At 32.8% G+C, this 16,948-nt stretch overlaps 3 protein-coding genes across 3 annotated transcripts; 2 read left to right on the forward strand and 1 right to left on the reverse strand.

Annotated features, from left to right (window-relative positions):
• The first annotated feature begins 3,015 nt into the window (after positions 1–3,015).
• Positions 3,016–4,293, forward strand: LOC123217917 (probable F-box protein At4g22030). The gene has a single exon (XM_044638999.1). The coding sequence runs from the start codon at positions 3,016–3,018 to the stop codon at positions 4,288–4,290; it is 1,275 nt and encodes a 424-aa protein (XP_044494934.1). The 3' UTR covers positions 4,291–4,293.
• Positions 4,294–7,630: 3,337 nt separating this feature from the next.
• On the reverse strand, positions 7,631–8,990 carry LOC123219782 (probable F-box protein At4g22030). The gene has a single exon (XM_044641767.1). It carries the CDS (start codon positions 8,922–8,924, stop codon positions 7,683–7,685), a length of 1,242 nt encoding a protein of 413 aa, XP_044497702.1. The 5' UTR covers positions 8,925–8,990; the 3' UTR covers positions 7,631–7,682.
• A 3,917-nt stretch (positions 8,991–12,907) lies between these two features.
• Positions 12,908–14,216, forward strand: LOC123219826 (probable F-box protein At4g22030). The gene has a single exon (XM_044641821.1). It carries the CDS (start codon positions 12,942–12,944, stop codon positions 14,214–14,216), a length of 1,275 nt encoding a protein of 424 aa, XP_044497756.1. The 5' UTR covers positions 12,908–12,941.
• Positions 14,217–16,948: the final 2,732 nt, after the last annotated feature.

The raw sequence follows: 16,948 nt of genomic DNA on the forward strand, positions 1-16,948 counted from the left end.
AAATAAATAATTATTTTGTTCACAGTTAATATTATAATTTTTAAGTTCTTCATGCAAATTTGCATGGCAGTATATTTCACCAATTTGTAGTTTACTCATTTCCTCCCGTCGGCTATCTTCAATGTTTATTTTCAAGGTAATGTCTCTGTATATGATATGCTTCTACTTAAGCATTTGTTTAATGCATTTTAGTGTTCCAAGAGATTTCTATAAGATCCTCATGTCAATTTCAAAATTTTTTCATTAAGACACAATTTGAATTCATAAGAATTAGTTTCAGATCAATTTGAAATCAATGGGCTAAAACTCAAGTTTAATGTGATAATAATTTAATTTTTAGTTTTCCTTTGGGTTAGTTTGAATTTAAATATTTAAATTGATTTAAACTTAATTTGTTTAATCTAAACCCATATTTGAATTCGAATAATTTGAATCAAATCCAATTTTATTTGGAGGAGAAATATATAGAGTTCTCATGAAGTTAGCGCCTCTTTATTCATATGATCAGTATCTAAAATGTCATGTATATGATTAATTATACATCGCTTTCACAAACGGTCAACTGGATATATTAATAAAAGAATAATAATGCATATCAACTTACTTATGAGAACTAACTGCCAGACCAAATTGATTGCTTCCTTTTAGTCCAAAATAATGGCGTCTTTGCTTGCATATTTTATAGAATATATAGGACACTTGAAACTACAGTATTTAAAGCTTGAGTAGCTATAGTGTAGAAATGACAATTTTAATTTGAATTTAGGGATTACGATCCACTCTAACCCTAAAAAGGAAGTGATTTTCTGATAGAAACGAAATAAGACATTGGGACAGCGATAGAGATAAAAAAAATCTCTGTAATTGGGAACGGGTCGGGGATAGGGATATATTTGTTTCATCCCTGCTCTGCCCCATTATATTAATATATTTATTTAAAATATTGACGATCTCTATAGTTTTAGATTATTTATATTTTTTAAATTTATTTAGTTTTTTTGTACATATTAAAGCTGTTAATTTATGATATTTGTAATATTTGAAATAGTAAGTTGGTTTTAATTTTATTTAATTTTGTTATTTAATATATTTATATTATGTTTAGAAAGTATAAAAAAGAGATTTTCCCTTATGGGTATAGGAACGAAAAGTGGATTTTTCTTTCTAAGAAGGAAACAGGGAATCTTTATCATCTTTGTAATAACGACTGAGATTGATATCCCCTATAAGGACAGAGACGAGGATTGAGATCTCCTCTTCGCCCCTCTTTATTGTCGTCTCTACTCTAGATTTAATAACTAGATAGTTTTGCATTGAGGTGTATTAATAAAGACGTTGATCCACTTTTCATGTATGAAGGATCTAAAATTTCTAACATGATTTATCTAAGATCCGGTCAAAACCCATAAGATTTTTAACATGGTTGAGTTCTTGATCCAAGATCCTTTTGAACATGGTGGTTGCCATTTTTAGTCTACTATACATGTATAATGCAAGCAACATGTTCATGCATACTTTATTTATTTGCTTAACTTTCTAATGAAGAATTTTTACGGAGTCTCTCATAATCCAATCTTCAATATGAGATTACACAAGCGTTTACGTCGACAGAGGATCATCATGGATGAGATGAAAGGAAGTGAGTCATGCGGAAGAAACTTATCTTGACTGGAATTTTATGAATTTTCTAGTTAGTGATTGTGAAGGAGGAAGATAGGCATTCTATAGGCAAAGTCATCCCGCACAACGTGCGGGTCAATATATTTTTCAACATGCATACCGTTTCTTATTAATGCTTTCAGATATAGTTTGTTATGCTATAATTAATATTCATTCTGTGAATTTCCATTCACAATCTCTGTGAAACACAGTTATAATCAAAGACCATTCAGATAACTTCTTCACAAGCTAAAAATACAAGGTAATTAAATACGAGTAGATAGCACAAATTTGCTTGAACAAAAGAAAGTTGACAACTCTAGGAATTCCTCGGCGGCAGTGCAAGTTCATGGCATCTTAAAGGCTGTTGCTGACAGAGTTGAGATGCATTACGACACCGGCTAACAACGTACGCGATAACTGAAATGCCCTTTCATTGAACTATATCATTATGATTACCTTCACTGCCGCCACCAGGGCTGGTGTTTTGGCAACTGGTGGGAAAGACATTTCAATTGTTATTTTCAAATAGAGTAATACCATACGTATAAACAAATTATATAAATTTAATTGTATAAACTAAATTTATCTATATAAATAAATAATTATATCATTTCACTATAAGTTGTCATAAATTTATGTAATTCATTAATATGATGCACGAAAGCAAGTTCAAATTTCAATAAAAAAAATATAACAATAATGTGTTGTATAATAGGCATGGGTGAATTCTATTCAAATTTAATTAAAATAAATATATTAATTTAAAGTTAATTTGAACATAAAACTATTAATTTAATATCAACTTTAATTTATTTGATTAACGATAAGGTTGTCTTATAAATCATTTTAAAAGAAAAAGAGTTCTTACGTATTAAAAAAAATTATTAAAGAAGAAATTAAAAAAAAGGGTTAAAAAAAGATGAAATTGTTGGCATTGGCAACATTCTGTCAAATCAATTGATTTGAGCCAAATTGACTCAATCTCTACCTAGGGCTACCCCTTACTCAACCCAAAATTATTTACAAAACATTAGTAATTCAAACAAGTCCCCCCTTGTATTTAACCAAAACGGTAGAGACGACAAGGAAGTTTCACATTGAAAATTACAGTTTGCAGAAAAGTCAAAAGGAGAAATTTTAAAAACCCTTGGCCAACCAGGAATAGTCCAATCCTGGGCGAAGTCATTCAGCAGGTCAATATTTCAACCCGGGAATTCTTTCTTTTACCAAGTTCTACGCTAAAATTCATGGCTATAAATACGTACGTCCATGGCAGCTCCTGCTTGCATTCTCATCCTTCACAAACTCAAACCAAATAGCAATTCAGAAAAAGAGCTTCTATAGATACCATTCATGGCCTCTTTACAAGTTTCGAATCCACTGTTATCTTGTTCTTCTTCACATATAATTAACTCTGCTATATCTGTCCCAAAACTTCCGAGAATCCGGTTCTCACCTCTGAGAAAACCAAGAAGAGACTTAGCTGAAGAGCTCAAGGTGAGAGATTATGGATACACAAAGACTGTCCCTGCCACAAGAATACAAGAAGAAAATGATTTTGATGACTTTACTGCTACTAATTCTACGGTGGTGATTGCCCAACTCCACGCCATTTTAGAGGCGGTTGCTGATAGAGTTGAGATGCACTACAACATCGGCCAGCAACGGGACAACTGGAACAAACTTCTTCTTAACTCTATCAACATGATCACTCTCACTGCTGCCACCATGGCTGGTGTTGGCGCAACTGGCGGCGCGGGTGTTTCGCTTCTGGCTTTGAAGTTATCTTCCACGCTTTTGTTCTCCGCGGCCACAGGGATGATGGTTATCGTGAACAAGATCCAGCCGTCACAACTTGCTGAAGAACAACGTAACGCAACAAGATTGTTCAAGCAGCTCCAGGGAGAAATACAAACTCTACTTTCTCTGAGGGTGCCTGGCGAAGAAGATGTGAAAGATGCAATGGAGAAAGTTTTAGCGCTAGACCAAGCCTACCCACTTCCCCTGCTAGGTAAAATGATTGAGAAGTTCCCTAAAACATTTGAGCCAGCTGTTTGGTGGCCATTAAATCAGTCTCAGAGAAACAACAAAGTATACAAAAGAGACATGAAGATGGAGAGAAACGGATGGAGCGAAGATCTGGAAGGGGAAATGAGAGAGATTATTCAAGTGTTGAAGAGAAAAGATACAGATGATTACATGAGACTAGGCAACTTGGTGTTGAAGATAAACAAGATTTTAGCCATATCAGGGCCATTACTCACAAGCATTGCAGCAGTTGGTTCAGCTTTCGTGGGGTCTCCTCACGGGTCATGGGCTGCTGTTCTTGCGGTGGCTGCAGGTGCATTAGGCATCGCAGTAAACACTTTAGAACACGGTGGGCAAATCGGTATGGTATTGGAGATGTACAGAAACTGCGCTGGCTTCTTCACACTCTTGGAAGAATCAATCGAATCCACTCTCAATGAAAGTGATGTAGAGAAGAGAGAAAACGGAGGGATGTTTGTACAAAACGTAGCTTTACAGTTGGGAAGAAGCACATCACAGCTGAGAGATCTCGCCGAAAAATCAATCTATTCTCGCAGTAATGGAGGCGAGATTGACGAATTTGCAAGCAAACTTTTCTGATTTTGTACAATATGTACATTTATTCATTGACTAAAAATATTCTTTAATTCGTTCTGCACATGGACAAACAAATTATTTGTACAATTATGTAAAGAGAATTGATTAAGATGTTAATATACATGCTCCACGCATATTTAATTTTACATATATATAATAAAAGCAACAATGGGAGATTACAAAATTGATCGATGAGGTCAAAAAAGAAGTCTGTCATAGGGAAGAAACTTACCTTGACTGGACTGTTATGAATATTCTTGATAGTGATTGTCAACGAGGAAAATGACCGTATTGGCAAAGTCAACCCGCACAGGTCAATATATTTTTCAACATTCATACCGTTTCTTAGGATTACTTTTCAGATATAGCTCATTGTGCTATAATAAATACTCATTCTGTTTGTCCATTTCCATTCACAATTTTTATAAAAGACTGTTAAAAACTCAAACAAAAAAAAATATTTTTACATATAATAAATTATATATAAGTGTGTAGATTATACTTTAACACAAATCGATTGGTTTGTGTAATATAAGTTTCGATATTTATACTTATAGGTCAAATATTTAATATTTCGATATAGTATCAGAGCACAAACCAAACGGCCAAATATTTGATATTTCAATACGGTATTAAAACACGAGCCAAATAACGAGTTTAACAGCCTAAAATATTCTCAGATACAAGTGACATAATATCAGAGCACGAGACAAACAACGAGTTTAATAGTCTAAAATATTCTTTAATACAAGTGATAATGCATCTAACCAAAAATCGACTGAGTCAAACTGCGGATCAAACAACCTATGGTGGTTGCAGGTTTAACAACCTATGGTGGTTGCAGGTTTAACAACTTATAATGTTCTTAGATACAAGTGACAACGCACTTAGCTAAACGACGGGTCTAACACTGTATGGTTATTGCGGGTTTAATACCCTAAAGTGTTCCTAGATACAAGTAACAATGCATTCAATCAAAAATCGATTGAATCAAATGATGAGTCTAACAACTTATGGTAGTTACACTTGAGCAATGGTGTTTAAAATTCAAATAAAAAAAAAGAGAGTCTCACATATAATAAAATTGAGTAAAGTGCGTAATATATAAGTGTGTTGATTGAACCTCAACACAAGTCAATTAGTTTTTTTTAACAGCGTAAAATATTTTTGGATACAAGTGACAATACACTTAGCGAAAAACTGACTGAATCAAACAGTGGGTCTAGCAGCGTATGGTGGTTGCAGGTTTAACAATCTAAAGTATTTTTAGATACAAGTGACAATACACTAAGTCAAAAACCACTAAGTCAAATGACGAGTTTAAAAGTATATGATGATTACACTTGAACGGGGGTGTTAGAGATTTAAATAAAAAGACAAAGAGTCTCACATTTAATAAAATTGAGTGCTAAATGTGTAGATTAAACTTTAACACAAACTAAATGATTTTGTGCAATATAAATTTTAATCTACACATTTATAAGTTGAATATATCTTTTAACGTACGGTTACCATTCAGATGGCCTTTTTACAAACTTCAAATGTCTTGTTTGCTTCTTCTTCTTCATTTTGTTCTCCGAATAGAATAAACTTCAAAAAAATTAATAAAATATTGAATATATTTTCAAAAAATTAGAAAAAAAATAATAAAATATGATTTTATTTTTAAATTCTGTTCAAAAATAGGTTAACTGAAAATTTGGTTAAGTTAATTGATATTTTCGATTCAGATCAAAATCGGTTAATCTTTAAATTGGTTTGATTTCGCTTCATGATTTTTTTTAAACTGAAAATTTGATTCAGTTCAAAAAGTTGGAAAACCGATTCAGTTAAGTGATTTTAAACACCCCTAAATGCAACTCAATAGTTATCTAATTTATGCGTTGCATACTTGAATGGCAAGTCACCTGTGATATTGCTAGAATCAATATTATTTCGGTGCTTGAATGGCAAGCCATCTCATTTCGGTACTCGAATGTTGCAGTGAATCTCAACCCTCCTGCTGCCACCAGAGAAGTTTGCTCGCTGTGAAACTTGCTAGAAAATTATATTGTACTTTATAATGTAAATATGCACCGTAAAATGAAGTTCTCAAGTACTCAACTTGTTTACCTGGTTTGACTTAGATCAATTTATTCTCGGGACTCAAATGAGTTTTAATCATAATTTGAACGAGTTTTAGTTATGGTTTGAATCAAATTTGAATTTATTTATTTTATTAAAATGATCAAATTTATTATTGTAATTTAAACCTATCAAAAAACTAAATTAGATCCAACTGTAATAAGATTGGTATGATTTATCATACTACGACTTACAAAAAAATGTAGATTCTAGCGTACTATATCAATTTACGAATTTTAAAGATTTGGAACACAACCACAATATAGTAGATCATCTCTGTCTTCATAGGACTTTTAACAGATAAACCCACCAAAAATTAGTTTTTAATTTTTGCATCCATACCAGAATGATCATAAGTTTTTCCATGAGAGATGGATGGCAGAGTTGTGTGGGCTGTACCAACTCTAGTCCGATGTAGGTTTTAAAATAAATATTACCCCCAATTAATCACATCCATCATTGACGCCTGGGCTTTTTTTTTAACTTCAAGTCATGTTTCTATGAGTTTGGCTACTATTATTAAATTTAGTGGGAGCATTGTGCTTGGCAACTGGCTCTACTCTCACACAACACAAGCAGCCATCCACCTAAAGTAAATAACTTTAAAACTTAGAAGTTATTTAATTCATCTTTTGCCTAGATGTATTGGAATGAGAGATGGTTTTATATTTGGTGAATTTTTTTTCAACTCCTAATTAAGTGAAATACCATAGACACGAACCTTTTGTCATGCTTCGAAGATAGTTAAAGAACATATTCTTCTTATATAGACTATATGGTTGAACACTGCAGATGATATTATTTATCTAAATATAAGTAGAGAAACCCACAATGATTTTTAGATACATATACCAACTGTTAAGAATACCCACTGCTATAAAATGTTCAAAGTGTGAGGGTTTTCCAAAGTGTTAGGCCTAAACTATTTAATTCTCAATATTCTTATTTAAAGGGTAAAAGAGATAAGTAATTCTTAAGTACTTTTCTAACCTTTGTAGAATTTGTTTTTTCTTGTATAGTTATACTTTTATCATAATAAGTTTTTTTTGAAGAAATATAAACTCAAACTCGACTTTCACAAAAAAGCTAAAAGAGGAAAGAGGTCATAATTCTCAACACAAAGAGAAAGGATTAAAAAGTAGCATTAAACTAATTGAGAAATAGAATCAATGAATTGAATGATTCTATTTACGAAGTCACTTAATTATAAACAAAACTGTTAAGTTGTCATGATGCTATATGCAACTATACTAATTTAGCAAAAGCATCCATCAAAAGAGCTTGCTTGCAAATTCTTCAGTGGCCTCGTGAGTACCATTATTTGAAGATGATGCTGCAAGATTCCTGAGTTCTGATAAACTTCTTCCCAATTGCAGAGCTACCTTCATTTCCAACAATTCTCCATTTTCTCTTCTCTCAGCATCCCTCTCACCGATATTCGACTCTATAGTCTCTTCCATAAGCTTGAAGAAACCGGCATTGCCACGGTACATCTCAAACACCATCCCAACTTGCGCACCGTGCTCGAATGTGTTTATGACACTTGCCATGGCTCCGCCAATAACTCCCACCAATACACCCCACGAACCAAGAGAGCTACTATTGCCCACAAAGGCTGAACCAATGGCTGCAAGTCCGGTCAACAAAGGACCAGAAATCGCCAACATTTTGTTCAGTTTCAAAGCTTGGTTACCCAACTTTAAGTAATCATCCAAATCTTTCCTTCGCAAAACCTCAACAATGTTTCTCATTTCTTCTTCCAGCTTTGAACTCCAAGCATTCCCATTTATCTTCCCTTCAAGCCATTGCTTTCGCCTTTGTTGAGGCCACCACACTGAAGGCTTAACACTGGAAGGGAACTTTTCGATCATTTTGTTGCCGAGTAAAGGAAGAGGGAATGACTTGTCAAGCGCCAAAACTTTCTCCATGGCGTCATTCACATCAACGACAGTTGGGTTGCCTAGAGCCACGACTGTTTGAAGCTCTCCGTGAAGCTGCTTGTACAATCTGGCCGCATTTCTTTGTTCTTCAGCGAGCTGAGATGGTTGAATAGTGTTCATCATCACTAACATGCCAGTGGCCGCGCCATAAAGAATGATGGAAGAAAGCTTGAAAGCCGAAAAACCCGAGCCATCTACACCACCTGTGGCTGCAATTCCTGTCATCAAAGAAGCAGCGAGAGTGATTGCATTAATGGATGATAAAAGCAGATGGTTCCAGTTGTTCCTTTGCTCTCCAATATTCTTATGCATCTCAACTCTATCAGCTACAGCCTCCATGATTTCATAAAGCTTAGAAATCACTCCTGAATCAGAACTATCCACTCTAACTCTTGCAGAGTTATTCGTAATACTGATATTGGATCTGGACTGTTTCTCCAAATGGGTATTATTTGGAAGCTTTGGAAGAGAAAGATGATTCAAACTCAAACGGAAATCTGGTGCATTCATTGTGGCTCTAACGTCTACTCTCCTGTGAGAAAACATGAAGCTTGAAGCTTGAGCTGTTGCCATTTTTTCTATCTCTAAATCACAGTAGTCTCTTTCTAATTTTTCTGGTTTTATGTGCACGAATACGAGAGTGAATTGAATTGGGTTTGAGACATGAATGTTGAGTTGTGTGATATTTATACAAACAAGGTGTGTGGTTGACAATCAAAGCCATAGAAAAGGTCTATCTTTGAAAATTGAACAAGTTTATGGCTTAAACCTTTGACCTCTTCGATGGTTGTGCATTGAATATTAATTTTCTCAATTACCTTCAAGTTCCCGCGCTACTTTTGACTTTCAACAGCCATTCTCGGGGAAACCATCAAATACGGCTGGTGAAAAAATTTGTAGTAACCAGAAGTATATTGAATCACTAAGAAATTTAGTGTTAAAAATAAAGACAAGACAATTAATAAGTAAACAATTCATTTTTAACGTAATTCGATTGAAAAAAAAACTAAGAACATATATTTGCAGTGATGATACATCTAAGCGATATAAAAGTAGTATTACAATATTTAAATGTTAATCTGAGTATTAGGGGACTTTTGATTCTGGAAATGTTTTATTATTAAAATTAAAAAATTATTCAGAAGGTAGATTATTTTAAATATTGTTGAGTATAAATTATTACTATATAGATATAAATAATTATTGTGTTTGGTTAGAGATAATAAAAAAATATTAGTATATTATTTTACTTAAAGATATTTAGATATAATTATTCTAAAATATTTTTTAGTTATTTGTTATATTAATTGAAAATATGATTATTTTTATCCTAAAAAAATTAATAAATAAATTATATGTTATAATAAAATCAAGATTAACTTGATAATATTTTAATAAATAAGATGTAAGTAATAATAAAATTACTTTTTATATTATTTGTCATATTACTATTAATAATAGAATATTGTTAGATTATTTTATTACTTATAAATTAAACAAAGTAATATAAGTAATAGAAAAATAGATCTACTACAACAAGCCATTGCCCATTTCGGCTAAACAGATTAAATAAATAATTATTTTGTTCACAGTTAATATTATAATTTTTAAGTTCTTCATGCAAATTTGCATGGCAGTATATTTCACCAATTTGTAGTTTACTCATTTCCTCCCGTCGGCTATCTTCAATGTTTATTTTCAAGGTAATGTCTCTGTATATGATATGCTTCTACTTAAGCATTTGTTTAATGCATTTTAGTGTTCCAAGAGATTTCTATAAGATCCTCATGTCAATTTCAAAATTTTTTCATTAAGACACAATTTGAATTCATAAGAATTAGTTTCAGATCAATTTGAAATCAATGGGCTAAAACTCAAGTTTAATGTGATAATAATTTAATTTTTAGTTTTCCTTTGGGTTAGTTTGAATTTAAATATTTAAATTGATTTAAACTTAATTTGTTTAATCTAAACCCATATTTGAATTCGAATAATTTGAATCAAATCCAATTTTATTTGGAGGAGAAATATATAGAGTTCTCATGAAGTTAGCGCCTCTTTATTCATATGATCAGTATCTAAAATGTCATGTATATGATTAATTATACATCGCTTTCACAAACGATCAACTGGATATATTAATAAAAGAATAATAATGCATATCAACTTACTTATGAGAACTAACTGCCAGACCAAATTGATTGCTTCCTTTTAGTCCAAAATAATGGCGTCTTTGCTTGCATATTTTATAGAATATATAGGACACTTGAAACTACAGTATTTAAAGCTTGAGTAGCTATAGTGTAGAAATGACAATTTTAATTTGAATTTAGGGATTACGATCCACTCTAACCCTAAAAAGGAAGTGATTTTCTGATAGAAACGGAATAAGACATTGGGACAGCGATAGAGATAAAAAAAATCTCTGTAATTGGGAACGGGTCGGGGATAGGGATATATTTGTTTCATCCCTGCTCTGCCCCATTATATTAATATATTTATTTAAAATATTGACGATCTCTATAGTTTTAGATTATTTATACTTTTTAAATTTATTTAGTTTTTTTGTACATATTAAAGCTGTTAATTTATGATATTTGTAATATTTGAAATAGTAAGTTGGTTTTAATTTTATTTAATTTTGTTATTTAATATATTTATATTATGTTTAGAAAGTATAAAAAGGAGATTTTCCCTTATGGGTATAGGAACGAAAAGTGGATTTTTCTTTCTAAGAAGGAAACAGGGAATCTTTATCATCTTTGTAATAACGACTGAGATTGATATCCCCTATAAGGACAGAGACGAGGATTGAGATCTCCTCTTCGCCCCTCTTTATTGTCGTCTCTACTCTAGATTTAATAACTAGATAGTTTTGCATTGATGTGTATTAATAAAGACGTTGATCCACTTTTCATGTATGAAGGATCTAAAATTTCTAACATGATTTATCTAAGATCCGGTCAAAACCCATAAGATTTTTAACATGGTTGAGTTCTTGATCCAAGATCCTTTTGAACATGGTGGTTGCCATTTGAAGTCTACTATACATGTATAATGCAAGCAACATGTTCATGCATACTTTATTTATTTGCTTGACTTTCTAATGAAGAATTTTTACGGAGTCTCTCATAATCCAATCTTCAAAATGAGATTACACAAGCGTTTACGTCAACAGAGGATCATCATGGATGAGATGAAAGGAAGTGAGTCATGGGGAAGAAACTTATCTTGACTGGAATTTTATGAATTTTCTAGTTAGTGATTGTGAAGGAGGAAGATAGGCATCCTATAGGCAAAGTCATCCCGCACAACGTACGGGTCAATATATTTTTCAACATGCATACCGTTTCTTATTAATGCTCTCAAATATAGTTTGTTACGCTATAATTAATATTCATTCTGTCTGTGAATTTCCATTCACAATCTCCGTGAAACACAGTTATAATCAAAGACCATTCAGATGACTTCTTCACAAGCTAAAAACACAAGGTAATTAAATACGAGTAGATAGTACAAATTTGCTTGAACAAAAGAAAGTTGACAACTCTAGGAATTCCTCGGCGGCAACGCAAGTTCATGGCATCTTAGAGGCTGTTGTTGACAGAGTTGAGATGCATTACGACACCGGCTAGCAACGTACGCGATAACTGGAATGCCCTTTCATTGAACTATATCATTATGATTACCTTCACTGCCGCCACCAGGGCTGGTGTTTTTGCAACCGGTGGGAAAGACATTTCAATTGTTATTTTCAAATAGAGCAATACCGTACGTATAAATAAATTATATAAATTTAATTGTATAAACTAAATTTATCTATATAAATAAATAAATAATTATATCATTTAATTATAAGTTATCATAAATTGATGTAATTTATTAGTATGTTGCACGAAAGCAAGTTCAAATTTCAATAAAAAAAATATAACAATAATGTGTTGTATAATAGGCATGGGTGAATTCTATTCAAATTTAATTAAAATAAATATATTAATTTAAAGTTAATTTGAACATCAAACTATTAATTTAATATCAAATTTAATTTATTTGATTAACGATAAGGTTGTCTTATAAATCATTTTAAAAGAAAAAGAGTTCTTACGTATTAAAAAAAATTATTAAAGAAGAAATTAAAAAAAGGGGTTAAAAAAAGATGAAATTGTTGGCATTGGCAACATTCTGTCGAATCAATTGATTTGAGCCAAATTGACTCAATCTCTACCTAGGGCTACCCCTGACTCAACCCAAAATTATTTACAAAACATTAGTAATTCAAACAAGTGTCCCCTTGTATTTAACCAAAACGGTAGAGACGACAAGGAAGTTTCACATTGAAAATTACAGTTTGCAGAAAAGTCAAAAGGAGAAATTTTAAAAACCTTTGGCCAACCAGGAATAGTCCAATCCTGGGCCAAGTTATTCAGCAGGTCAATATTTCAACCTAGGAATTCTTTCTTTTACCAAGTTCTACGCTAAAATTCATGGCTATAAATACGTACGTCCATGGCAGCTCTTGCTTGCATTCTCATCCTTCACAAACTCAAACCAAATAGCAATTCAGAAAAAGAGCTTCTATAGATACCATTCATGGCCTCTTTACAAGTTTCGAATCCACTGTTATCTTGTTCTTCTTCACATAAAATTAACGCTGCTATATCTGTCCCAAAACTTCCGAGAATCCGGTTCTCACCTCTGAGAAAACCAAGAAGAGACTTAGCTGAAGAGCTCAAGGTGAGAGATTATGGATACACAAAGACTGTCCCTGCCACAACAATACAAGAAGAAAAAAATTTTGATGACTTTACTACTACTAATTCTACGGTGGTGATTGCCCAACTCCACGCCATTTTAGAGGCGGTTGCTGATAGAGTTGAGATGCACTACAACATCGGCCAGCAACGGGACAACTGGAACACGCTTCTCCTCAACTCTATCAACATGATCACTCTCACTGCCGCCACCATGGCTGGTGTTGCTGCAACTGGCGGCGCGGGTGTTTCGCTTCTGGCTTTGAAGTTATCTTCCACGCTCTTGTTCTCCGCGGCCACAGGGATGATGGTTATCGTGAACAAGATCCAGCCGTCACAACTTGCTGAAGAACAACGTAACGCAACAAGATTGTTCAAGCAGCTCCAGGGAGAAATACAAACTCTATTTTCTCTGAGGGTGCCTGGCGAAGAAGATGTGAAAGATGCAATGGAGAAAGTTTTAGCGCTAGACCAAGCCTACCCACTTCCCCTGCTAGGTAAAATGATTGAGAAGTTCCCTAAAACATTTGAGCCAACTGTTTGGTGGCCATTAAATCAGTCTCAGAGAAACAACAAAGTATACAAAAGAGACATGAAGATGGAGAGAAACGGATGGAGCGAAGATCTGGAAGGGGAAATGAGAGAGATTATTCAAGTGTTGAAGAGAAAAGATACAGATGATTACATGAGACTAGGCAACTTGGTGTTGAAGATAAACAAGATTTTAGCCATCTCAGGGCCATTACTCACAAGCATTGCAGCAGTTGGTTCAGCTTTCGTGGGGTCTCCTCACGGGTCATGGGCTGCTGTTCTTGCGGTGGTTGCAGGTGCATTAGCCACCGCAGTAAACACTTTGGAACACGGTGGGCAAATCGGTATGGTATTGGAGATGTACAGAAACTGCGCTGGCTCCTTCACACTCTTGGAAGAATCAATCGAATCCACTCTCAATGAAAGTGATGTAGAGAAGAGAGAAAACGGAGGGATGTTTGTACAAAACGTAGCTTTACAGTTGGGAAGAAGCACATCACAGCTGAGAGATCTCGCCGAAAAATCAATCTATTCTCGCAGTAATGGAGGCGAGATTGACGAATTTGCAAGCAAACTTTTCTGATTTTGTACAATATGTACATTTATTCATTGACTTAAAATATTCTTTAATTCGTTCTGTACATGGACAAACAAATTATTTGTACAATTATGTAAAGAGAATTGATTAAGATGTTAATATGCATGCTCCACGCATATTTAATTGTCCATATATATAATAAAAGCAACAATGGGAGATTACAAAATTGATCGATGAGGTCAAAAAAGAAGTCTGTCATAGGGAAGAAACTTACCTTGACTGGACTGTTATGAATATTCTTGATAGTGATTGTGAACGAGGAAAATGGCCGTATTGGCAAAGTCAACCCGCACAGGTCAATATATTTTTCAACATTCATACCGTTTCTTAGGATTACTTTTCAGATATAGTTCATTGTGCTATAATAAATACTCATTCTGTTTGTCAATTTCCATTCACAATTTTCATAAAACACAGTGTTAAAAGGCTCAAACAAAAAAAAAAATATTTTTACATATAATAAATTATATATAAGTGTGTAGATTAGACTTTAACACAAACCGATTGGTTTGTGTAATATAGGTTCCGATCTTTATATTTATAGGTCAAATATTTAATATTTCGATATAGTATCAGAGCACAAACCAAATGGCCAAATATTTAATATTTCAATACGGTATTAAAACACGAGCCAAATAACGAGTTTAATAGCTTAAAATGTTCTCATATACAAGTGACATAATATCATAGCACGAGACAAACAACGAGTTTAACAGTCTAAAATATTCTTTAATACAAGTGATAATGCATCTAGCCAAAAATCGACTGAGTCAAACTGCGGATCAAACAACCTATGGTGGTTGCAGGTTTAACAACCTATAGTGTTCTTAGATACAAGTGACAACGCACTTAGCTAAACGACGGGTCTAACAGTGTATGGTGATTGTGGGTTTAATAACCTAAAGTATTCCTAGATACAAGTAACAATGCATTCAACCAAAAATCGATTGAATCAAATAATGAGTCTAACAACTTATGGTAGTTACACTTGAGCAATGGTATTGAAAACTCAAATAAAAAGAAAGAGAGTCTCACATATAATAAAATTGAGTAAAGTGCGTAATATATAAATGTGTTGATTGAACCTCAACACAAGTCAATTAGTTTTTTTTAACAGCATAAAATATTTCTGGATACAAGTGATAACACATTTAGCGAAAAACCGACTGAATCAAACAGTGGGTCTAACAGCGTATAGTGGTTGCAGGTTTAACTATCTAAAGTATTCCTAGATACAAGTGACAATACACTAAGTCAAAAACCGCTAAGTCAAATGACAGATTTAAAAGTATATGTTGGTTACACTTGAACGGGGGTGTTAGAGATTTAAATAAAAAGACAAAGAGTCTCACATTTAATAAAATTGAGTAAAATGAGTCCTAAGTGTGTAGATTAAACTTTAACACAAACCAAATAATTTTGTGTAATATAAGTTTCAATCTACACATTTATAAGTTGAATATATCTTTTGACGTACGGATACCATTCAGATGGCCTTTTTACAAACTTCAAATGTCCTGTTTGCTTCTTCTTCTTCATTTTGTTCTCGGAATAGAATAAACTTCAAATATTTGTCCCAATACTCCCAAGAATCAGTCTAAGGATAAGAGATACCGAAAATACAAGCTCAATATATACCAGTAGAAAAGATTGCGATTCCTAGAACAAATTTGCTTGAACGTACAAAAGAAAGTTGACAATTTGACGAATTCTATGGTGGCAGGCCAAGTTTATGCAACAACATCGGCCAGCAACGTACGTGATAACTGCAACGCCCTTTTATTGAACTGTATCATTATAATTACTCTCACTGCCGCTGCCATGGCTGGTGTTGCGGCAACTGGTGGTGGGGCAGGCGTTTCAAATGTTATTTTCAAGTGCAGTACGATCCACGAAAGCAAGTTCGAATTTCAATGGAAAGTATATTACTTTTAGGATACGATATATACTTATAGCATAAATTAATAGGTATCTCCAAATGTTATATAATACTTCAGTAAACAATGACGAAAAATTCAATAAAAATTTGTAAAATTATTCATTTTTAACGGAGAAGAACTAAATTTTCAATGTAAGAGATAAGCTCAAGCTATTGAAACAAAGAAGAACCACATATTCCTCCCTTTAGTTTCTCTTTATCATAGACCCCCATTTCAATTTCTATCATTTGAAAAATGCCCATGTAAATTCAAATCATTTCCTGTGATTTCAGTCTAAACATATTTTAATCGAAACATAATAATAAGAAAATAAATTTTAATATTTTATCTTGTCTTTTCAAATTAAAATTTTTATTCTAAATAATTTTTTATTTTACAGAAAGTTACAAATTAAAAAAAACAAAATTGATATATTTGAGATTATTTCTTAGAAGAAAATAAGTGATAATTTGAAATTATTTTATCGATTATACAGATGATAAATTGTCTATTTTCATTTTTTATATTTTCAGACAAATTCATAAAAAATAAAATAAAATAAACTCATGCCCCAAAGTGTTAAAAAGAAGTTATACTAACGGAGCAACTTATAAATTATTTTGAAATAACGAGAAGTGCTTTACTCATTCCACAACAGTGTGTATTATGTAATAGGAGTATATTTGATTTAAATCAAATCAAAACAAACATCAACTCAAGGTTAGCTTGAATCCATAACTATTAGTTTAAGATCAAGTTTGACTTACTTGATTGACAATGATTTTGACAAAGATGTCA

This window comes from Mangifera indica, chromosome 6, assembly GCF_011075055.1.
Source record: "Mangifera indica cultivar Alphonso chromosome 6, CATAS_Mindica_2.1, whole genome shotgun sequence".
Taxonomy (NCBI): Eukaryota; Viridiplantae; Streptophyta; class Magnoliopsida; order Sapindales; family Anacardiaceae; genus Mangifera; species Mangifera indica.

Bases quoted from the DNA above. Each gene is read 5' to 3' on its own strand.
- LOC123219826 (XM_044641821.1), top strand. From the start codon at position 12,942: ATGGCCTCTTTACAAGTTTCGAATCCACTGTTATCTTGTTCTTCTTCA.
- LOC123217917 (XM_044638999.1), top strand. From the start codon at position 3,016: ATGGCCTCTTTACAAGTTTCGAATCCACTGTTATCTTGTTCTTCTTCA.
- LOC123219782 (XM_044641767.1), bottom strand. From the start codon at position 8,924: ATGGCAACAGCTCAAGCTTCAAGCTTCATGTTTTCTCACAGGAGAGTA.